Source organism: Colias philodice, chromosome 7 (assembly GCF_061535455.1).
Source record: "Colias philodice isolate Cphi_HAF_F1 chromosome 7, ilColPhil1 Martin Lab GWU primary, whole genome shotgun sequence".
NCBI classification, from domain to species: Eukaryota; Metazoa; Arthropoda; class Insecta; order Lepidoptera; family Pieridae; genus Colias; species Colias philodice.
Genome location: NC_143092.1, coordinates 97626 through 123398, shown reverse-complemented (window position 1 = coordinate 123398; position 25773 = coordinate 97626). Strand labels below are relative to the sequence as shown.

Sequence of the window (25773 nt, the reverse complement as noted above, 5' to 3'; positions counted from 1 at the left end):
TATTGACTCGATGAAAAAAAATCACTAAGTTAAGTAGCTCTAATTTTCACACTTTTACGTTTTCTACTTGACAATACCTATTATGATTTTTTTCTTATACAATAATATAAGTAGGTACCTATTATAACATTTGCGAGATCTTTGTCAAAGCATTTTGTGTAATTACTTTTAGTTTTCTTTTGCTCACGATAAAACACAACAACAAACAAATTACGCCATAAATGCGAGTTAAATAATATCACAAAATATGAATTAAATTCTTTTATTTTGATAAAAGAGAAAAATCTAGGGAACGTAACAAAATTGTCCAGTGAAGAAATTATATATTTTTTCTGTGCAAAACCAAATAATAAATACATACCTACTATGCATTTGCCTCCTATCTACGAAGACTACATGTTTTCTAAATGAGGGTAGTTGGGATATTTATTAAAAATGTTCCCTATAACAATTTTATATCTTATTAGCTGCTTGCTCGGCTCCGCCTGGGTAATCGATTTTTGTTCAGCCGTTCTTGAGTTATCTATATGGTACCTAAGTGGTCTAACTCACGACTTTCTTTTTAATCCTATACTTAACTAAACTTAATAATATTATAAAGAGGAAACTTTTGTTTTCTTGTGAGTTTGTTATAATATTATTACTCAAAAACTACTGAAACTGGAACGATTTCAAAAATTCTTTTACCATTAGAAAGCTACCTACATCTCTAATGCGTCAGGTCAGAGAATATTTTTTTTATAGAGTAAGTCGGGACAAGCAATTAGTATAGATAGATAAGTTAAAAAAAGAAATAGCCACATAGACAAATAGGTAGTTGAAATTCCAAAAATTATATATGAACTTAGCGTATTTTATTTTACTAATTACTAGTAACTACCTATAAGTATATTCACACGTTATCTACTCAGTTATAGTTTTAAAATAAACAACTAACTACGGAACTGAAAACTAAATACAAAAAAAATAGAGATATATAAGTATAAAGCTACTTATCACAAACTTTTGTTTCTAGAAAATTATTACCTATGACCTATAGTTAGTTTCTTGAATGATTGCAGTTAAGGGTTCAAACTTGAAAATCAATTATTATTCGAAAATGGCGCGCGAGCAGTGTTGCCACCTCGATTTTAAGAAATAGTAATATAAGAGAGCAAGTAATTAATGCCATTCAATGATAAATTAAGTACCTACCTAACGAATAAGATTCAATAGGTAATAAAATAAATTTTTCTTTTGTTTATCTTTAATATAAATCGAAACACAGATTTAAAAGACGATTTATTTATTAATTAATATCATAATAAATTTGATTTATGATTGCCAGAGTGAAAAATATATAATTTTTTATTTTTACTTTAAAATAGAAATTCTAATAAATTATACTGATAGAATCTCCTGTTTTTTTTAATATATACAAAGCATTAAATTATTGTGAAATATTGTAAGGATGGATGTAACGGAACGTTAAAAAAGACAAAACAAGACACGGCGCCATATATGCCTCTAGTGGGAATAGAATAGAACTATTTTGTCAAAATAGGATATAATGCTATTAAATTAAAATGTTATGGTCGTAGTGTCACCTTATGCTTCCTTCTCTTTCTGGCGTAGTGAAATATCCACATAAACCAGCATTAGTCGATTTGCACAACAGATAACATTGTATTTTTTAATCGTTAACTTTATTACCGCGAGGCTACGTCGCTAAATCGTGTCGTTTTCTAGGCGGAAAAAATATTATTAATCAGTGTTATTTTGCACTTTTATCTTTAAAAATGCTCAGTATTAACATCGATGGTGTGATTCAGCATAGGTGAAACGCACGTGGGAAGTGTAAAAACATAAACGTGGTGGTACGTCGACGAGTGGAAATTTGTTATCAAACAGCTCGCAAGAGCACGGGTAGGCCTCGAGGCAGCTGGCTATGGCGGAGGCGGCGCCCGGCAATATTGTCAAGGAGGGCTGGCTGCTCAAACGCGGCGAGCACATACGGAACTGGCGCGATCGTTACTTCATCCTTTTCGACAATGGCGACCTGGTGGGCTTCAAGTCGCAGCCCGAACGAAACAACTACCGTGACCCCCTCAACAAGTTTACCGTCCGCGACTGCCAGATCATGGCCGTGGACAAACCTCGCCCCAACGTGTTCACCATCCGCGGTCTGCAGTGGACCACGGTCATCGAACGGAACTTCGCCGTCGACTCCGAGCAGGAACGGTACGTACACTTCACCATGCTGATAAACCCCCAGTTAGATTTATTGTTTCTATCGTTTAGTTATTTTGGTGCAACTAGGTTGTTCATTTAATTGCATTAAAACAATTAATTATAAATTTAACTTTCAATATATCTGTGAATTAAATTAATGTTGCAGGTAATTAATTATAAACATTTGTTTTAATGTATTTCATGCCATAACAATGTTGTATGTCACAATAGTAAGTGGAAAAGCAGTAAAAACAGTGTAGAGTCCAAAGTCCACAGTTTGTTTGTTTACAGTGAGCCTGCACACTCATGTGGCTGACTCAGCTGAACACTTTTTATGCACACTTGTATGTATTGTTTACTCTATTATGACATTCTACGAAGGATTTCATAATTTTACTTTGCTATTATTTCATCATAACAAGTGTAAATATTTACATATACATGTATCTTTTTAGAGATATGATTGTCCTGTAATGAGTTCATTATCTCAAATCCGCTTTCACCTTTATTAAGTAAGTAATAGAAATATTTATTTTATATTTTATAATGGGAATTTTTAATAACTCAGGCCCTGGAACCACAGACACAATAATTTCTGTTGTGTCTGGAACCGATCGGGCTGCTTGGGGCTCAATGGGTTAAACCATTTGCTATTTCTGTTATGTAAACATTTGTATAAGTAAATTATAATAATTCTATTCTACACAGGTAAAGTATAGCCTTGATGTGGCCTCTGATGGATTGATTAATTAAAATTTCTGTGATTATTCACCTCTTATTACATTTGCATTAAACCAGGAAATTAAAATTTGTTACAGTTTTGTCAATAAGAAATTAAACAAAAAAATGAAGTACCTAACAGAAGTTATAGGAATGTTTATGAGCGTATGATTATGTGATTCCTCGTGTTCATCTGTTTACCGTAAAATTAAATTAGTAATTTATAATTAAAGTACATAATATTAAGTGAACACCTAGGTCTTATATTATCTTCTAAGGGGCCGCTAGAAGATAATATTTGTAAACATCTTTATATCTACATCAGCTCACATTGAGAGTTATGTTAAATCAATTTTCAATTGTTTCAATGGATTAACTCGGTCCACTGCATCTATAAACATAAAAATAAAGAAAAGAAAATGAAAACAAGTCAACAAACAAAATATAAAAAAAGGATTCATATAAAAATCCCTTGATGAATTTTGGCCTTTACTTCCAGAAATAATTTAGATAAAAAGTGTCATAAGAGTTCTTACAACTTCAAGATAAGACAGCAATAACGAGTGAATTCAGTCATTCTTAATTAAAAGTCTTTGTTATTTAGGTAAGCATTGATGGTGAATCATCTTGATTATAATTGGTAGGTATTTATGAAATAATAATAAAAAGTTTTGATGTGGCCATTATTCGAGTTGGGCTCAGTTGTGTCATAAAATAATAATATACAATATTGTAGCTTTATAGTGTATACTAGCTGTGCCACACGGTTTTAGCCGCAGATGGTGAACAAATGGGCAAAAGTCATATAAGCCAAAATGACATGTGAGGGATGGAAATTCTTCCTATATTTTGGTACGAAGGCTACATCACTGCCAAGTATCATCAAAATCTGTTCAGTGACTTTTGTGTGACAGATAACAAAAAATTAAACCAATAAATTCATATACTATTACAAACATTTGTTAGTGATAGTGGTGTTCAGCTTCTGAAACATATTTCAATCGATGTTGACAGTTTTGTAATTTATAGTCGAGCCAATTTAATAGGCAACATTTGACGTCTATCAATTTTATCTTCGAAGAGAGGTAACCTGCTTAAAAATATCGATTAAAGTGAATTAATCGATACGGATTTCAAACATTTGTCAATCGAATTTATTAATTTATGATGATTTTTATTCACAAGTAATCAATGCATTCGATTCTAGATTTCAGATTTCGATTTTTAGAGTAACGTCTCTGGTATTTTAAAAGAAAAAAGGTTTATTGACACAAAATTGTAGCGACGTCAGTTCTTCAATTCAGAAATTGTTTATTATGTTTAGAATGGTTTATCAGTAAAATGAAATCTTAAAATTACTTGTATCGGTCATTATTATTATAAATATATAATCGTAATTGAAAAAAGTTTAGCAAATGTGCAGTTCTAACAAAACGAAATATCATGTTATTCTATGTCGTCGTTACTAGGTTACGTTTTTAAATTTTGTTGAACTGTCAAATATTGCCTATTAAAATGGCTCTACTATAAATGAATAATATTGAATTTTTTGTGAATGTATTTCCATTAAATATCATCAATTGTTGTGATAATTTGATAAGTACAATATAAAAGTGAAAACTGTGAGATCACTTGTAAAAGATAACATTTTGCATATTGATTATTAAAGAGAGAAAAAGGAATATTTATTCAGCACCACACAAAACAAACAGAAAAAATACAAATAAATAGAATTAAATAATTGAATATCAAAAGTATATGTGTATGATAGTTAGACATAGACAACTATCAGTTAACCAAATTTTTTATATGCTATATGAGTTCTGTAAAAATAAACTATTGTTTTTCTTAAAATGTCCCATTTATTATGTATATTAGGTACGGCATTAATAATATGTACATTTTAAAATACATCTTGTATTACTCTTGTAATTGCTGCATTCTATCGTATTTTTATCTATACTAATATTATAAAGCTGAAGAGTTTGTTTGTTTGAACGTGCTTATCTCAGGAACTACAGGTCCGATTTGGAAAATTCTTTCGGTGTTAGATAGCCAATTCATCGTGGAAGGCTATAGGCTATATTTGATCATGCTAAGACCAACGGGAGCGTAGCGACGCGAGTGAAACCGCGGAGCGCAGCTAGTATGAAATAACATAAACTTGAATATTTAAAATTAGTTTTCAAGCCTGATGTTTTTAGCACGTTTCGTTTTCCAAATAGAATGAACTCGTGGGCTATATAGTAGTGATATCGTGGTGTGGTTGCAGCGAGGAGTGGGTGGCGGCGATCCGCTACGTGTCGTCGCAGCTGAGCGGCGGCAGCGCGGGCGCGGGCCCGGCCGGCCCGCCCGACGGCGACGACCGCGACATCGCGCAGCTCGGCACCAGCTTCCGCGACCCGCGCCGCATCGTGAGTGCACACACCACACACCCGCCATATTACACCACAAGCTACGCGTTGTCGCGTTGCAACACTGATATCCATTGACACCAACTACTTACACGGACCAGCACAATTCATCTAAACTTAACCCACAAGCCACAACTATAACAACACATTTCCTCACGTTGCAGATACACATTTGAAGTCACTCCCTGTAATACAAATTACGCCAAGAATGCCTTTTTAAAAAGAGCAGCTAAATTTTATACATAATGATAATTATTAGACATCTATATTTTCCAATGTTCTTGAAATAGTTATAGTAATCAATTAAGAAATATCATTTTATGTAGCTAATGTGTAACCTATGTATAATTTAAATTATTTAGTTTTCTAATCCTGTAATGAAATGTGGGTTTTATTTATTATTTTAAGATTAAGATTAGTTAGTTCATTTGCGCGAGGCTTGTTTTTTTTTTATATGCTGTTTTTCTTTTTTTAATATGTAATAGAACATGTTGTGTGGTCGTAGTGAATTTTAGAACATTTTTATATGAAATCATGTATGACTGTTAAGTTCTTACAATTATACAAATAAAATAAAACACAATAAGTATGTCCTTCAATACCCTGCATATAATTTATATTTTATGATATTTATAGCAACATAAGTGATGCTATGGAATAAGCAATAATAATAATTAATAAGTTTACAGTAATACCACAGTATTACAATATTATTTCCTACAGTAAGGAAACGCCTTTGATGTCGCGCGATGCCGCCGCCAGCGTAGGTACTGACGCTGCCACACGAAAATACGCTAGGGTTGCAACAAATGGGAAATAAAACAATTGTGATTATTAATATTATGATGAAATCATTTATTCATATGTACATTCAAAATAATTGCGATTATTAAATCTGATGTAATTATTTGTTCATAAATATTATATAATTACAGATATTGCACTGCTAAATATTATTTACGTTGACACTTTATTTTTGGATGTTCTTAATTGTATATTATAACATTTAACTAAGTAATGCATTCGCATTGGGATGTACAATCTGATTATAAAATAATAAGGACAACATATACATAGCTTTGATTTAAATTAAACAGATACAATTAATACAATCTTTCTGAAATATTGTTTCCTTCTGGGATTTCAATGTAGATTTACATCCGTAAACGGAACAGTTTGTGCGCGCCATAATAAAATATGTAAGTACCTATGTATAATAAAATTATTACACAAAAAATACGACTGCGTCGTCCTTTCGCGCTAGGTAAGGCAAACTAAGCGTGTTTGCCTTACGCGGCCCGCGTCGCCCGACCCCCCGCCAGTTCCCCTCCGTTTCTCTGCACAAGTACATTCGCTTCCGTACTGTATAGATATTGTAATACTGTGGTAATACTCATCAATGAAAAGATTTTTTTTTAATTATAAATAATTATGAAGAATTGAACATTTCTATTAATTATCATTAAAATTAAAAATATATTTTATTATCTATACATATAATAAAATCGTAGGAAAGTCAAAACTGTACATTGAATATTTTTTTAAAAGAATACATAATCCATGATCTATAATCGATATAGAAGCCAAAAATATAGTTTTTAGAATTTTTGTCTGTTTGTCTGTTTGTCTGTTTGTCTGTTTGTCTGTATGTTTGACCGAGCTAATCTCGAAAAGTACTGCATAGATTTACTTCAAATTTTGCATGAATATTCCTAAGAGGTCGGGTGAGGATAGTTTAAACATATTATCATGATATCACCTTCGGGGGAGGAGCTGTGAGCCTTTATTTTTCTTACATATTCCGTGTACTACGACAGCGTACAATCTAAAGACTCATGTTTAAATGTTGGTTTCGAGTAAGCCATGCTATTATCTAGCTTTACAAAATAAAAACTATGTCATTTACGTAATTTGGGCAGAGAAACAGTTAAATGAATCTTAGCAGTATAAAGACAAATTTGAAACAGCGCCATCTATGAAGTGTTAGAAAATCAAACACACGTTAACTATTGGAAATTAATAATCAAATGACGCATATATAAATGTTGTTTGACAATATCTAGATTGACACTATTAATTATGCCATTTAAGTAACTTGGGAAGAGAAACATAGTATGTAAGTTGTATAATGTTAATTTTGTAACAGCGCCATCTATGAGATTTCGTAAAAATCAAATCAATTTAGATGTTAACACTACTGAATACACAGTTGGAAATTAATAATTTAAATATAATTATGTTATTTATTTAACTCTTTAGCCCATATCTTCCCTTCCCTATAAGGTATATTTCGTGTAAATAATAAATATACTACATTTTTTTAAAGTGAGGGTAGATGTTTATTATTTTAAGTAAAACTAGACACCATTATCTACAGTTAATCTAATATTGATTGCGTTCATTAGTTACAATTTTAAAAATCTTCGTATTTTATAAATTTACTAGCTTACCGCCCGCGGGTTCGTCCGCTTTGTCTAAAACCTAATAAATTATATACTAAAACCTTCCTCTTGAATCAGTCTATCTATTAAAAAAAACCGCATCAAAATCCGTTGCGAAGTTTTAAAGATTTAAGCATACAAAGGGACATAGGGACAGAGAAAGCGACTTTTTTATACTATGTAGTGATATTTATAAAGCAATTGAATGCCATAAAACCAAAAATATCAAATGCAATCTTCGTGTTTTGTGAATTTTCACCATCATGCGTTCCCACAAAAAGTAAGTTGTTACTTATAGGTATTTATTTTTTATAATGATAGCAATTCATGTTTTTTGTTGGTAGGTATTATATTACACTTTTAGAATGAAATAATAAAATGATGAATTCTTTTATTATTTTGAGGTGCATTGGGAACAGTAGTTTTTGATAAAATTTTATTTGTAAGTAGCTTTTTTTATAGATTTACAGTTAACTTTTGATTTTGGTATTTACTGATTCAATGCTCATAAAATTATATCGCCTTTGGAAGACGATTTCTGCTGATATTTTTACAACACCACTTGAAAATTGATGATTTGATGGTAAAGATAGTAGCAGCGAGGATTAAGTGGAAATTAGTAATCATCCGCTTCGTCATTTTTTGACTGAAGTTAATGTCCAACGTCCAATGGTTCAATCATTGGAAGTATCTCGGGAAATTTTGGAGGATATTTTTCAGGAAGGAGAGGAGGGGCAGCCAACCACATATCAAACGACTACGTTTTAGTACCGAAAAAAATGTTAATCCAAATGAAACGTAAATTTTGCACTCACAACTATACAAGTAATGTTTTTATATTTTTGACTTTGCGGTTATCTGATTAAAATATTTATCGTTATGGCTATCGAGGTACCGACCGTACTGGGATCAGAGTACATGATAAAGTTCATCATCCAGGATTGCTAAGAGCATTTTAACACTGAAAAAGATGTTTTCTTTGAATCGTAGTTGCTTCATTTATTTATTTTTAATCATTTTACATAATATGTTTCTTATTTTATAAATATAATATCATTTTCATAATTTAAGTAGATAAAATAAATTATGTAACGGTTTTATAAGAAAACACAGTATATTTATTAGGCGACGGTGATTTCTTCCAGGCAAAAGATATTCATCAGCTCAATAAAATTGAATAGTATGTTGTTAGTTATTCTTTAGATTCACAATTGTAATGAGCATTTCCGCAAGCAAGTTGTATCGTAGTTTAGATATATCATAGTTTTGACATATTAAAGTTCCAACAAAACCCTCAAATTTTTGAGCAGGGTTGAGCAAGATAATTTGAAAAATGTGCCGTGTTAAGTATTATAGAAAAGGTTAGTTCGTTGGTAATTATTATTTCTTCTTCATTTACATGTTGTTAGTAAAAATAAACTTTGACTAACTGTCAAAGTATATTTTAACTAATACTACTTAATATCTATTATACCTACTTATGTTCAGTATGTATCTGTATTATTCATCATCATCAGCCCATATACGTTCCCACTGCTGGGACACGGGCCTCCTATGAGGGTACAGGCCATAATCCACCACGCTGGCCAAGTGCGTGTTGGCGGATGACACATGTCATCGAACTTTTTAATTCTTCGACATGTCGGTTTCCTCACGATGTTTTCCTTCACCGTTCGAGCAGTGGGGATGTTACAACATGCGCAGATAAATTGAAAAATCAATTTATTTCCTGCGCGCTCGCCTGGTCTCGAACCCCGGACTTATCGATTCGAAGTCCGAGGTCTCACCACTGAGCCACCACTGCTTATCTGTATTATTATTGCTTGGTAATTAATATATTTTCATGTCGTATACCTAAATATAAACATAAGTTTGATGTGTAATTAGCTGGATTTATTTTTACACACTCACAGACTTATATTTTATGTTAAAAGAGTGTTAATAGTGTAAATCATGATATTTTTTCACAATTAATAATAATCCTTTTTTCTAATGGTGTTGGCATTAAATTAAACCGCGCTGTCATTTCGTTCACAAAAAGTGATGTTATGAGGAGCATATTCGGTCCTCATATCATAAAAAATCTGTGCGAAAACAATAAACACGTGTGAGGCCCTCACGGCAGATCGGGGCGGTCTGACGCGAAGTGGGGAAAGCGTTGTCACTGTATCGCTCTTGCCACGCTGTTCAACAGACTTATTCGATAGTTCAGTTTTGTGTTAAGACCGCTGTGACGACCAACCCGTGAGACAACCAAACCCGGTCTCCCCTACTATCCCGTGAGACCGAAACCTTCACTGAGAGGGTATGACGTCTCACAGCTGATCGCAAACGGCATATTGTACTATCCCGTGAGACCGAAACCCTCACTGAGAGGGAATTACGTCTCACTACTGATCACGACAGTCATATTTTATCTCGAGAATCTGAAACTTTACTCAATATGAAGACCGTTTGACAAATGATAGGGTGCATCATAATATTATTCGATCTCTTGAAGATGAACATGAGTATAAGCAATGACTAGAGTAGGGACGCGAATATTACAATAATTATATGAGACAAGAACGATTAATAAGTTTGTTTAATGAAAGATTAAGAATTGAAACTATTCGGTCTCTGGAAACGGACGAATAGCGAGAGGCCCGTCTTACTGCAGACAGATTTCGTCATAGTCTTAATGACTTGAGGTAAACAATCTACGAATTCGGTGGTGTGGTCTGACAAATATAGGTTTGCTTATAACCTCACAATTGATTACAGATCATCTTCTGTAAAGGCGTAGTATTTTCTTTTTGTAATGCTTTAAAGTGTAGTAAGGAGCCGGCTTTCATTTGAAGATACACCGGAACCTTTGAAATCACTACTTTTAGAGGAACATACTGTGCAATGTAAACTGTTATTAGACAATATTCGCTCTTATAGTAGCGCGTTTCAAATGATCCTTTGGTGCTCAATAATTATCAGAAGGTCCGTTCATGCTTTTTTTTAAGATACAAGGTCAAGTTTACCATTTGATAGGATCCCTTTTGCCTGTAGGCCAACCTAAGTTTGTTTAAATAGGGTAAAAGTGGGATAGATGCCCCAATTTTTGAAATAGCCTCATAATTTTAAAAACATGAATCTTATACGAACACTTTGTATGAATATAGCTAGGTTAATTATCTGTTTTGAATTACTATATATATTTTTTATCCTATCATTTATAGATAATGTGTAATAAACATTTTTGTAGAACACCTTTTTTGAGGATAGATGCCTGCAGAGTGGGATAGATGCCTTACATACTCTATAAACGCGAAATCTAATAAAATTTATATGATAAACCAGCAAATGTCATGTTAACATAGTTTTTCTGTTGTCCAAGAATATACTTGCGCTCGCACTCCTTCTTTTCTTTTGTATTTTCGTGGCGTGGTTCTCCTACAATCAGTATAAGGGCAGATCATTAATAAGTAAGTATACATAACAAAAAAAAGCAAATTAAACGAGTAAAATCGGTTAACATAGAGAAAACCTCTGGCGCAATCAGGTAAAAATATAAACGGTACCTGTGATTATCGATAATAACATATACATAATATGTATTGAGGGATAGCCCTTAGAGGCCCCTAAGGGCATCTATCCCTCGAAAAAAAAGGGGCAACTATACTTTTTGATAAGGATAGCTGCCCCAGTATTTTTTTTATTAAATAAAAACAAAAGAGCCACTATTTTCACTTAGATTTGTAATTAATGAACCAGTGTATAGACATAATAAGAAATATAGTGAAATTTATTAATGCTTATAAAGTTATGCAAAGGCAAATATCAACCTTTTTAAATTTTAACGTGTTCGTGAAGTTCGCCGCGGATATTACAACACGCACTAGCGAAACACGTCTTCACCAAACAACAGCTCATGCGTACCCGAGGTGCGGGGTGATAGGAGCTCCTATTTAAATCATTAATTCGTAGTCACGACTCTGGGAAGTGAGGTTTTTTGAAAATGAGGCATCTATCCCGGTGCGGCGTCTATCCCACTTTTACCCTATATTTTGTATTCGACTACAACGAATAGTGGAAAACAAGAAATCAATATTTCTCAAATTTAAAACTGAACTCATTTCACAATTTTAGAACAGGTTAATTCGTATGTATGCAGTTTTAAATCGACATTAGAAGCTTTTCCTCAAGATGGTGATATCGGCACTCAGGAACTCCCTGGACGTGTTATAACGCCCAGGCCACAGTATTACAAATTTTTCTTAAAATAGAGCAACGAATGTATTTTCGCATAGCAACGGAGGGGAACTCGCGGGGGGTCAAGTGACGCGTCACGCGGGCCACTTACCACAAACATGCTTAGTTTGTGGTACCGAGCGCGAAAAAGTCATCGTGTTTTTAGTAAAGTTACTATGTTAACTAACGTAATTTAATACTTAAGTACATATTCTATAATGGTGTGCTCAAACTGTTAATCTACATTTAATTTAGATTATTATATTTTGATACTAAGTAATTTATTTATTTATTTATTTATTCTTCACTGTATAGGAAATACAAGATTAAGACGACACAAAATAAAAGATACAATCGGCATACAGTGGGCGGCCTTATGGCTATAAGCCATTTCTTCCAGGCAACGATCAGTAATGTAGAATTTAAATCACATTCATTCATGTTTTCTTCAGATTTTAAGATTTTCTTATCAGAGTGTTCAATTTTAATGCAAGTAGTTAAATTTTATAAGAGACAATAATTAAGAACATTCAAAAATAAAGTGTCACGTATTTTTTTTAAACGACGAATGACGAAAAACGACCTAATCGCGGACGAAGTCGCGGGCAACAGCTAGTTATTTACATAAAACTTTGAACACGAATGTTGCAGACACTGGAGAAGTTCGAGTTTGTGAAGGTGCTGGGCAAGGGCACGTTCGGCAAGGTGGTGCTGAGCCGCGAGAAGGGCACGGGCAAACTGTACGCCATGAAGATCCTCAAGAAGCACCTCATCATCCAGAAGGACGAGGTGGCGCACACCATCACCGAGAACCACGTGCTCAAGAAGACCAAGCACCCCTTCCTCACGGTCTGTGCTTACATTTAATTTTTTTTTAACGTGATAACGTTTTTAAAATCGTTTTAGTCGGGTGACATGTTCAGAAACTTGTCACACCAAAACCTTACGAGCGCGAACGCAGGTATAACGAGAGAGAGACGGACCGATCTCCCGTCTCATCTCGAGCACTGCCACCAATAAGACGTTATCACGTAAACATCTCGATCGTAAACCTACTTTACAAACAACCAATTTTTGAATACTAATTACTATACTTTTATATTATTTCATGAATTAGGGCTCGTTTGAATTTGATTCATAATTGCACTAATCGTAGAACAGAGGTATTTAACGGAAACGTTGTCACTGGTGCTGTGCGATCGCTCTATTTCCCACACGTAACGCCTCGCGCGCGCAGGCGCTGCGCTACTCGTTCCAGACGGCCGACCGCGTGTGCTTCGTGATGGAGTACGCCAACGGCGGCGAGCTGTTCTTCCACCTGTCGCACGAGCGCTCCTTCAGCGAGGAGCGCACGCGCTTCTACGGCGCCGAGATCGTGTCGGCGCTGGGCTACCTGCACGCCGAGGGCATCATCTACCGCGACCTCAAGCTGGAGAACCTGCTGCTCGACAAGGACGGCCACATCAAGATCGCCGACTTCGGCCTCTGCAAGGTGCCGCCCCGCTCGAACCCTCCTATACATATAGCGCCATCTATCGGGATTTGTACCGTTCCGATCACAGACATGTATATTAAGTAGACAACGCAAGTACCGCGATCTGTATGAAAACCAAGCGTGTCATATTTTTTGTACTGACCTTGACGCGTTATGACGTCACGAGCGCTTTTTAGTGATGGTAATTTCATTTTACGCTAAATCGATTAGGACGCCACTCGCGCGGCGATTCTAGTATCGTCCTATCCCATCGAAGTAAATCGAAAGAAATCAGATCAAACTAGATCTATGTCTAAGAGGTAGTTAAATAAATGAATCGTAATCGATTACTAAATCGATTCAAGACAGAAAAATGATAATTACCATAGACAGGGGAATGATAAAATAAAGTTATAAACCTTTTAATATTCTAACAAGTAAACTAATGTGTTTTAGCTTTTTCTTACATATGCCCATTGAGTTACCATGTACTACGTACTAGAGAGGCCATCGAAAGAAAGTAATGAAACTGTCAATCAATCAATCTTTATGTCCCGTTGCATCGATCCATTTCTCAGGGTTACTTGGAAAACTGAAAAAACAAACATAGTCTAAGCAATAAGGAGTTTTCTTAAAAAAACTCCCAAGATGACACTTTAACTAATGGCGTCCATGTCATAATATTTATTTTTAGTACCTTTGTATTAAAATACTTAAAAGTTCTAGGTCAAGTCGTATTAAATGACAAAAAAAATCTATGCCTTTTTTTCTGAAAAATTGCTCCTTCAAATTATCATTTTTCTGTTCGATTATAAAATCGATTAGAATCGAGAACTGTTGCATCAAATGAACATCACTAACCACAAAATTGGACAGAAAAATGAGAAGACGCCATTCATTGCTTGTTATCATACGACGCGATCTTTACCGTGCCAAGTAAAAGCCGCAATGTATTCCGAATCATTTCGTATGATTTGGTATCCGTGTTTGTCACGATCGTTTTCCACAGATATTCTTTATTTGATTTTAAAATAAATAGTGCATATTCTGATTAGAAAATTACTTACCGGTGGAAGGAAACATCTCCTATCGGAGATGTTTCCTTCCGAGTTATCACTCGGCCACTCACAGCTGTGGAGTTTCTACAGTTTATAACGGCGCAATTCGGCATTTTACTTTATTCAGCTTCACGTCTTTCCTTGGCGAACTGCAAGCGCGGACTGAGTGTAGGCCAGCGTCAAGTAAGTTTCATAAACTTAGTTTGGACACGGGAAGTACATACACTCGCTTAGTCTATCTTGATACATGTCTGTGGTTCCGATTGTTCAAATGCGCATCGTAATGGATCTGTCCTTATCGATGATGTTTCTATAATATGTATAGGTATATTAAGAAGAGCTGGAACGTCAACACATTTACACATTGCACATGTTAGGCCGGGAGATACTGACACAAAATTTCGGGTCTTTTGTAACAGGATGGCGGTCTAGAGGGGTCTTAGTACCTACGCAATGACAAAAAGAAAAATGATGGCCAGAACGCTGGTACCGGCGGACTAGTCGCGTGGGCGTTAGTCACACTCGTCGGATAAATAGCGAAAGTCCAACGATTTGTAACACAAAAAATTTAGAATTTACCGATAGCCCTTAAAAAAGATGTAGGCGGTAGTGTCATGCCATACTTTGACGATGTGACTTACAGTCCGCCATACCGACGTGAATGCGTTGATTTAAAAAAAACAATTCAACCATTTGTACCGGGCTAACTTTTGCACAGGTAACCATCGTCGTGCAGCCATTTACTAAAATCGCCATGCCATACTTTTCGGACGATTCCAAATGGTCGCCATACCGCGGATAATCTGCAAATTTTTTAATTTTTTTTTCTCGCCAAACGATTTGTACCACCCTACATTTTTTTTTCAACAACTCCTGAATGATTATAAATAGAAGTGTGATAATGCCTGTGGGAGGTGACGAATGTGTATAAGATTTTTTTCTTATTGTAAGATTTTATTCGTAGTTTGAACGATTTGTAGCAGTATGGCACTAATTTTTCCCTCTATTAAAAGTATGGCAAATATAATAATGGTCACGTTGCATCATATACTTTCCAAAAATGCCGTACTGGTACAAATCGCCAATTCTTTTCATTTTTTTTTACGTCTTGGCTTAAGTCTTACAATCATCCGCCCCATGTTTGCATTCTGCGATATTTTTTTCTAGGTAGAATTGTATACAAACAAACAGAATATAATGATCCCATACTGTAAAAAATTATTTTACGTATTGTACAGTCGTATTTTTGAAACGTGACGAATAAATTAATTTTTCAAGTATGGCAGCACTTTTTCCCCCTACTAGAAGTATGGCAAATATAATAATGGTCACATTTTATCAAATACTCTCCAAAAATCCAAATGCAATACTGGTACAAATTGTTTGGCGAAAAAAAAATTTTTTTTTGCAGATTTTCGGCGGTATGGTGGCCATTTGGAATCGTCCGAAAAGTATGGCATGGCGATTTTCGTAAATGTCTGCACGATGATGATTACCTGTGCAAAAGTTAGCCTGGTACAAATGGTTGAATTGTTTTTTTTTTAAATCAACGCATCGCGTCGGTATGGGGGGCTGTAAGTTACACTGGAAAAGTATGGCATGACACTACCGCCTACATCTTTTTTATGGGCTATCGGTAAATTCTAAAATTTTTGTGTTACAAATCGTTTGACTTTCGCTATTTATCCGACGAGTTCGACTAACGCCCACGCGACTAGTCCGCCGGTACCAGCGTTCTGACCATCATTTTTCTTTTAGTCATTGCGTAATAAGACCTCTGTAGAACCGCCATTCTGTTACAAATGACCCGAAATTTTGTGTCAGTATCTCCCGGCCTATGTATGTGTCATATTTTGCAATTGTTTATAAATACAGGGTGATGTAATTGGTGTAGTACGAAATTTTGTGATACAGTAAATGGAAGAGTTATAGTCTTATAGACTATTGTACAGTATTTAATAAAATCATTTAATTTTTTGTTCATTTTCATTAGAAATGTCAATTTTTCTCATCAAGGTGGAAATTTGGATGATAAGGATCTTGTTAGAAAAATATAAATTTTGACTAAAATCGGCATTTTTTTTTTCAAAAATCAAATTACTAATTAATAATCAGAGTTATCACATTATTAAAAAAATAAGCCAAACTATACACCATTTTTACCTACTTGATGCAATCCTCAAAGATCATGGACATAGTGTATTGCGCCTTCCACCATACCATCCAGAACTCAACCCAATAGAGTTACTATGGGGCATAATTAAAGGGAAAGTAGCATCACAAAATGTGAACTTTAACTTGAAAACTGTGGAAGAATTATTTAGAAAGGAAGCAAATGCTATTAGTCTGGATATGTTTAGTGACGTTTGGAGAAAGACGCGAGAACATGAGGAAAAATATATTCAATTAGAACCAAAAGTAGATAATTACACTGACTCATTTATAATAACATTAAGAAATTCCGACGGCGAGTTCTTCGAGCGATGAGTTTCAGTGAAGTAGAAGATTACGATTATGATTAAATAGATTATTCTTCTTCTCTATAGATACTGCTTTCTGAATTGGTGGTAAATGTTAAAACTGTTAAACTGTTATGACGATTCAAAAGTGCTTCTAGAAGAAGTCTAATTGTATAAATGTTTGAGTTTGAGTTTAAAACCAATAGTGTGAAAATTATACAATAAACATATTGTAACACATATTTGTTAGCGCGTATTGGTAGGTATTACGTACTTACTACAAATATAATATTTCTTAGATATCTTTACTCGACCAAAGTCAGGACAAGACTGCTCCGCAACTGCAGAAGACGTCCGTTATTTAAATCATTATCAAAACAACCATCCGTGTGTTAGACCGGGGTCGATAATTTTTGAAACAAAAAAAAAATAGTAGGTAGTAGGATGAAACCTATAAGAAAAGGAGGGGAATGTGATAAAAATTAAAGGAAAAATAAATTACAGACAATCCGATTATCACACTGTTTGTATGCATTTTCTGAGTAAATTTACTATGGTAATGTATATTATATTTTAGACCATTAGAAAGTGAGCGCACGTGTTATTTGTATTGTTTTTATGACCTGAAATTTAATTATTATTTGATAATTGAATAATTATTAATACTTTTATCCAATTGATTATTATTAGAATAAATAATTAACTTCATCAATTGATTTACTTTTAAATTATAATTTTACAGGTAAATTATGAGAGCTTTCATAATTATATTTGCATATATTTATCTACAACGCACCCATTTTACAATTCAAGTCTAAAATGAAACTAGAGTCGCATTTATTTTTGAACATACTGTAAGTGAAATTGCATAAGTGTGAGTACTGTGAACATGCCAGCTTTCCTTAATTGACCGATACTACTGTATCGTTCTATAGTCCCTGAACTATATCCAGATATTAAAATCATATTAAAAAAATCGTAATCGTTTCGTGTTATGAAAGTTGCGAAGTGAAAGATTGAATGCCTGTTGTGCTTATTTTATTTATTTAAACTCTTTATTGTGCTGCCAAAATACAAAAAAATACAAACAAAACTTATTCTTAAAGAAAAACAGCACAGAAGGCGGCCTTATCACTTAATATGAGTGATCACTTATTTTGTACATTATTTGACATTAATATCATAACAAATCGTATTATATAAAAATGAAACAAACACGAGTTAAAACTGTAATGATGTGCGTGCGCAGGTGAACATAACGTACGGGCGCACCACGAAGACGTTCTGCGGCACGCCGGAGTACCTCGCGCCCGAGGTGCTGGAGGACACCGACTACGGGCCCGCCGTCGACTGGTGAGCCGCACACACGCGCACACACACACACACACACACGCACACACACACATACACGCACACACAGTGTTATCACATAATAAAAGGCCGACATTTGTCTTGACGACGTAACTAAACCGTACGACTCGGCACTCGATATTCACTGTAGCCAGTGGCGTGCCTAGGGTGTAAGGACAGGACAAGCCCAAATTTTTAAAAGTGTTTGCTGGGTACCCTTTTCTTGAATTAGGTAGGAAGGTATACTGTGTAATTATGTTCGTTATAAAACTTATAAAAAAAACGTGAACATCAAATCAAATCTTCTATATTTTCACGCGCGCCCGCAAACAGTCGAGTCAAACGTTTATCATTGAAATTGATAAATTATATTAAACTGTATGACATTTTACTTTAAATTATTAATAAAATTCAAAAATTGTACAGATCATTTATATTCTAATTCAAAACGCCGATCTTTCATCTTTCTGAAGGAAAGATTTTATAACATCGGAATAGAAAGTAGGTGATTGTTTTAGAATTCAATTACATACCTATAACAGCTCCTTTTCTATGGCAATCATTGATTATTCAGAAAGGCGTTCTTGGCCTTGTGTATTTCTTAAATACGTACCTATGAATTCGATTTAACGATGAGAAAGCACGCTCCGTGGAAGAACTACCTACTAGCAGGAATCGTAACTACCAAATAAATGTGCAAGTTTCTACAGCTGGGGAAAGGCTTCTTCTAAGCAATTCTCATTCACGAAAATTGAAATCGATTAATTCGTAAACATTACAATTAAATTTTCGTTTATGTGACTTACTAGTTTGGGTAATGCACAAATCGGGAGTTGGTTTTGATGAAGAAATTAATTGTTGTTTTTCAGTAAAGTTTAATGATTTTACCTTTCCCCCGCTGAGCACAAAGCAAACCATCACAATTTACAACACAATCTGCTGTCGCGACACTCATTTTATCACAAAATTCGAAAAACTTAACCTAAATTACACCGGTATAATCACCCGCTCAAACAAACTATACCTAATAACAATAATATTCACGACGTTCGTTCGCGCAATCGTAACTATCTTCACACTGTAAAGCCGGGCTTTTTTCGCCATACAAATTGCTATAGAATTCTATAGCTAGGTATGTAGCTACTTCGACGAACTTTCATACGTTAGAAGAGATGAGCGCAAAGCCCGGTAAAAGCCCACGCGTGCAAGCGAGACAACTACATGTCGCTCAAGAACGACACCGCACTGTTTATAATCCATCCAATTTAGATTGTAATGTCAAAATAAAAGGTACGACCTTATTCCGATAGGAAGAAGGATGAAATTAAAAAGTTTACTCGAATTCGACATTGTTTTATGCTAGGCGTCATTTAAGCGTATTATATTATATTGTAGGTGAGTTTTCATTGAATTTCGGAGCAAATTATGAATTGCTCATTGCGCGCGAATATTCAAACGTGAATTTGCGTATTTTTCTTTTTGTCTCGTAGCGAATTTTTAAGGCAAGCCGGGCTTTTCAGCTTGTATGAACGTACCGCCACTGACTGCAGCGACTGCGTATTTACAGATATTGGCTGTATATTGATAAATCGATTCGAATGTGTATTGTAAAGTGCATTGGGGATAAGAAAATTTAATTGAAACTTTGACATTGTCGGTATTTTGAAATGATACAATGTGGCAAAGGTTAATTCTCTTTTATTTTAAATTTTTGGTAAAATAAGGAGGATTACCTACTTAATAAAAAATCGACAATTCGTGAGCCGAAATTGACAGTTGATTTTAAAAATTTAATATCTTGATCTTTTTTTCCCCTAACCAATTATGTATTTATAATTTGAGGGTAGTATAAAAAAATCATCCTTAATTTAATTTGCATTTCGGTAAAAAAAGGGAAATTCATGGGAACGAACTTTCATAACAGGTGATTTTGTGATGAGTATCGACAAACGCACAACTGACACCACTCAAACAATTATACACAACACCGACCGCGACACTACTGACTGGTCACTGGCAATAGGATAGTTCTGACATTATTGACACCACTCAAACACGTGGCTCGAGTACAATTTGAATTAATCAAAATTATTATTTAGCTCGAATATTTATAAAGCATTTTAATGCTATAAAATCGAAATAAAAAGTAATTCATAACAACGAGACATACAGGCCTCCTAAAATGTTTCGTAAATCTAAGTCGAATTCACGTGAAATAGGTCGAATATCGATTCGTTCGCGTATAGGATTGTATAATGTATCGGTCAATTAAGGAAAGCTGGCATGTTCACAGTACTCACACTTATGCAATTCCACTTACAGTATGTTCAAAAATAAATGCGACTCTAGTTTCATTTTAGACTTGAATTGTAAAATGGGTGCGTTGTAGATAAAATATGCAAATATAATTATGTACTTATGAAAGCTCTCATAATTTACCTGTAAAATTATAATTTAAAAGTAAATCAATTGATGAAGTTAATTATTTATTCTAATAATAATCAATTGGATAAAAGTATTAATAATCATTCAATTATCAAATAATAATTAAATTTCAGGTCATAAAAACAATACAAATAACACGTGCGCATACTCCCAACACACGGATGGTTGTTTTGATAATGATTTAAATAACGGGCGTTTTTTTAATAATGTGATAACTCTGATTATTAATTAGTAATTTTATTTTTGAAAAAAAAAATGCCGATTTTAGTCAAAATTTATATTTTTCTAACAAGATTCTTATCATCCAAATTTCCACCTTGGTGAGAAAAATTGACATTTCTAATGAAAATGAACAAAAAATTAAATTTTATTAAAAGATTTTATTAAATACTGTAAAATAGTCTATAATTCTTCCATTTACTGTATCACAAAATTCTTCATAGATTTTTAGATATTCGTACTACACCAATTACATCACCCTGTATTTATAAACAATTGCAAAATATGACACATACATAGGCCGGGAGATACTGACACAAAATTTCGGGTCTTTTGTAACAGAATGGCGGTTCTACAGAGGTCTTATTACGCAATGACTAAAAGAAAAATGATGGTCAGAACTCAGAACGCTGGTACCGGCGGACTAGTCGCGTGGGCGTTAGTCGAACTCGTCGGATAAATAGCGAAAGTCAAACGATTTGTAACACAAAAATTTTAGAATTCACCGATAGCCCATAAAAAAGATGTAGGCGGTAGTGTCATGCCATACTTTTCCGGTGTAACTTACAGCCCCCCATACCGACGCGATGCGTTGATTAAAAAAAAAAACAATTCAAACATTTGTACCAGGTTAACTTTTGCACAGGTAATCATCATCGTGCAGACATTTACGAAAATCGCTATGCCATACTTTTCGGACGATTCCAAATGGCCACCATACCGCCGAAAATCTGCAAAAAAAAATTTTTTTCGCCAAACAATTTGTACCAGTATTGCATTTAGATATTTGGAGAGTATTTGATAAAATGTGACCATTATTATATTTGCCATACTTCTAGTAGGGGGAAAAAGTGCTGCCATACTTGAAAATTAATTTATTCGTCACGTTTCAAAAATACGACTGTACAATACGTAAAATAATTTTTTACAGTATGGGATCATTATATTCTGTTTGTTTGTATACAATTCTACCTAGAAAAAAATATCGCAGATTGCAAACATGGGGCGGATGATTTTAAGACTTAAGCCAAGACGTAAAAAAAAAATGAAAAGAATTGGCGATTTGTACCAGTACGGCATTTTTGGAAAGTATATGATGCAACGTGACCATTATTATATTTGCCATACTTTTAATAGAGGGAAAAATTAGTGCGTTCGAATCGAATCGTACAATTAATTCGAATCGTACAAATCGTTCAAACTACGAATAAAATCTTACAATAAGAAAAAATCTTATACACATTCGCCACCTCCCACAGGTATGGCATTATCACACTTCTATTTATAATCATTCAGGAGTTGTTGAAAAAAAATGTAGGGTGGTGAAAATCGTTTGGCGAGAAAAAAAAATTCAAAAATTTGCAGATTTTCCGCGGTATGGCGACCATTTGGAATCGTCCGAAAAGTATGGCATGGCGATTTTAGTAAATGGCTGCACGACGATGGTTACCTGTGCAAAAGTGAGCCCGGTACAAATGGTTGAATTGTTTTTTTTTAAATCAACGCATTCACGTCGGTATGGGCGGACTGTAAGTCACATCGTAAAAGTATGGCATGACACTACCGCCTACATCTTTTTTAAGGGCTATCGGTAAATTCTAAAATTTTTGTGTTACAAATCGTTGGACTTTCGCTATTTATCCGACGAGTGTGACTAACGCCCACGCGACTAGTTCGCCGGTACCAGCGTTCTGACCATCATTTTTCTTTTTGTCATTGCATACTAAGACCCCTCTAGACCGCCATCCTGTTACAAATGACCCGAAATTTTGTGTCAGTATCTCCCGGCCTAACATGTGCAATGTGTAAATGTGTTGACGTTCCAGCTCTTCTTAATATACCTGTATATCTAGTCGTTCTGTCGTATATTGTCGAGCCGCACGTGCCGCAGTAACACTTATGTGCCGCAGGTGGGGCACGGGCGTGGTGCTGTACGAGATGGCGTGCGGGCGCCTGCCGTTCTACAACCGCGACCACGACGTGCTGTTCGCGCTGATCCTGGAGGAGGAGGTGCGGTTCCCGCGCGCCGTGTCGGCCGCGTGCCGCGCGCTGCTCGCCGCGCTGCTCACCAAGGAGCCCGCGCGGCGGCTCGGCGCCGGGCCCCGGGACGCCGCCGACATCATGGCGCACCCCTTCTTCAGCGCCATCAACTGGGCCGACCTGCTGGCCAAGAAGATCCCGCCGCCCTTCAAGCCGCAGGTCGAGTCCGACACGGACACGCGCTACTTCGACTCGGAGTTCACGGGCGAGTCGGTGGAGCTGACGCCGCCCGAGCACGACGCGGTGGCCGCGCGCCAGGTGGACCAGTTCCCGCAGTTCTCCTACCAGGACATCTGCTCGTCCGCGCACTCGGCGCTGTCGCACCTGTCGCACCACTCGGCGCTGGCCGACCGCCGCCACTAGCCATCGCCCGCCACTGCCGGCCACCGCCCGCCACTGCCGGCCACCGCCCGCCACCGCCGCCACGCGCGCCCGCTCGCTGGACCCCTTTCGTTTATGCTTTACGTTTTAAGTTTTCGATGTCCCTTTCTTTTTCGACGATTCGTCCCTCTAAATATTGATCGTGAGTCCGTTTCGTTCGATAGATTATTTGTGACGACGAATTGTGCCGTTGATCGATTTTTTGCGCTAGCGAAATACGAAACCCCCGAAATTGGATCGCAATATGTTTCGATTATCGTTTACGAATATGAACACCCGATCTGTCATAGTGGACCTCGATGTTGTGTTTTATAAGTGAGAAGTGTGAGCGGTTTTTTTAATAAGGATACGCGTATATAGATATAAAATAGGAACGAATTCGAGGAATTGTCTACCTAAAATGTCGAGCGAGACGGGTGAAGAGAAAGCATTTACTTTATAATTAACTAACGAGTGTACCGTGTGGCCGGCTGCCGACGCCGCGAGTCGCACGTGTCACGCGTGTCACATGTACTGCACGTGTCACATGTACTGCACGTGTCGCACGTGTCACACGTAAGACGCGCGTCGGTCGCTCTAACAAACTGCCGCCAAATAGATGTAAGGTTATAGTGAATGTTGGAGTTGTGACTGCTCGAGTGTATTAACTCAACAATCAATATAAAATCTCATTGCAAGTTCACCGGCAAAATGTAACTTGTATCACGAAATCGAAATTTCATGCTTTATTTTGTATTCGGACGACATTCGGGCCCGGCCAGTGTCGCCCCGGCTAGTGTCGGCCAGCGCTGGCCAATGTCGGCCAGTGTCGGCCAGTACTGGGCCCGCGCGCTCGAACGCGCTCTATATTTTCTTTTGTATATATTATATAATAAAGTTAGGGTTAAACTAAATTGATGTTTTATTTACGAATCCCGACCTATTGCTTATAAGCATTGCATGTTTTTTTCTTCACAATAAAAATGTAACATTTTAAATTCTGTATTGTACCATGATTGTACATTGAAAACCTAAACTAATATTATAAAGAAGAAGAGTTTGTTTGTTTTCTTGCTTGAACGCATTAATCTCGGAAACTTCTGTTCCGATTTTAAAAATTAGAAGAAAGGCTATAATATACAATTGGTGGTAAATGTTATGACGATTCAAGTGTCTAGTCTAATTGAATGAGTTTGAACCACGCATACGTTTATATCCGCGGGGCACAGCTAGTAATTAGTAGGTATGTTTGATGACTAAGTATCACCGAACTACTGAATGGATTCAAAAAAAATTGGTATGCTTTAAGTTTATACTCTGTACCTTGTATAGTATTATAATATCTGTGTACAGACACAGACACAGCTCTGTACTTACAAATTAGAAGCTTTTAATTCCGACACTATGTTACCCAGCAAATACAATTAACATTACACATAATAACACATTCTGAATGGCATTTCATATGAACGAATAGATACTGAGAGCAGCGGCAACAGGCTAAGTATATGCAATTAAGAAAAAAAAAATAGTATTTATAAATATATAGTTAATATTAGGGATGTAACGATACCGATATATCGGTATCGCCGATAATAAATCAACCGATACCGATATTTTTTTATTAAGGACGCGTTTACGAATCTGACAAAAATACGCAGTTTTTCGGTGCATTTTGCGGCGAAATAGTACAAAACCAAATTTAACTAATAATTACCATAAATAGATTACTCCTTAATCTTTAAAAGGTACTATATTTTAAGTCGAAAATTTTGGTTTATAATATTGAAAAAAATAATTTCCGTTGCCTCTTCACCCAAAATTGACAATATCGTGCTGAATAAACGAACATTTTTCTTGTATTTAATAAAACAAATTGATTTATTTAAAAATATTTTAAGTAAGTAGACATGTCTAACTCAAAAAGGTACTAGATAAAACTATCAAAATGTTACAAATAGGCTGAGAAAAAAATTAAAATCAAATCTTATTTTTTCACATATTTAGCTGTAACGCGTGATACTTATTGCATTGAAATAAGGGTTATTTTATTTGTCACTACCTTGAATTATTGCAACACAATTTGTAATGAAATATTTTAGTAATTTAGTCTGCGCATACTTATGGGATTATAAATTTCATATTTAGTTTCTGACTTGATGGAGTGACCTGAACGTGTACTTCGAAGACTGCTACTGGAACTAATAAACGATTAGAGCTAGGTATGCCGAGTTTGGGCTCGTTTTGTTAGTTATGTTGAGAGTTGAGACCTTACCTCCGGACTTGATGGAGTGACCTGAAGGTGTACTTCGAAGACGGCTACTGGAACTAATAGACGAGTAGAGCTAGGTATGCCGAGTT

At 35.5% G+C, this 25773-nt stretch overlaps 1 protein-coding gene across 1 annotated transcript; it reads left to right on the top strand.

The window, feature by feature from the left end:
• The first annotated feature begins 1662 nt into the window (after nucleotides 1-1662).
• LOC149486862 (RAC serine/threonine-protein kinase-like) lies at nucleotides 1663-23559 on the top strand. The gene is made up of 6 exons (XM_089697163.1): nucleotides 1663-2220; nucleotides 5204-5345; nucleotides 12659-12856; nucleotides 13245-13499; nucleotides 18248-18351; nucleotides 22923-23559. Exons 1-6 carry the CDS (start codon nucleotides 1928-1930, stop codon nucleotides 23413-23415), a joined length of 1485 nt encoding a protein of 494 aa, XP_089553289.1. The 5' UTR covers nucleotides 1663-1927; the 3' UTR covers nucleotides 23416-23559.
• Nucleotides 23560-25773: the final 2214 nt, after the last annotated feature.

What these genes read in the sequence shown, in the direction of transcription:
- LOC149486862 (XM_089697163.1), top strand. Translation starts at nt 1,928, where the DNA reads ATGGCGGAGGCGGCGCCCGGCAATATTGTCAAGGAGGGCTGGCTGCTC. An exon ending in TCCGCGACCCGCGCCGCATC is followed by an intron (nt 5,346 to 12,658) that starts GTGAGTGCACAC and finishes CGAATGTTGCAG; the next exon opens with ACACTGGAGAAGTTCGAGTT. An exon ending in CCGACTTCGGCCTCTGCAAG is followed by an intron (nt 13,500 to 18,247) that starts GTGCCGCCCCGC and finishes GTGCGTGCGCAG; the next exon opens with GTGAACATAACGTACGGGCG.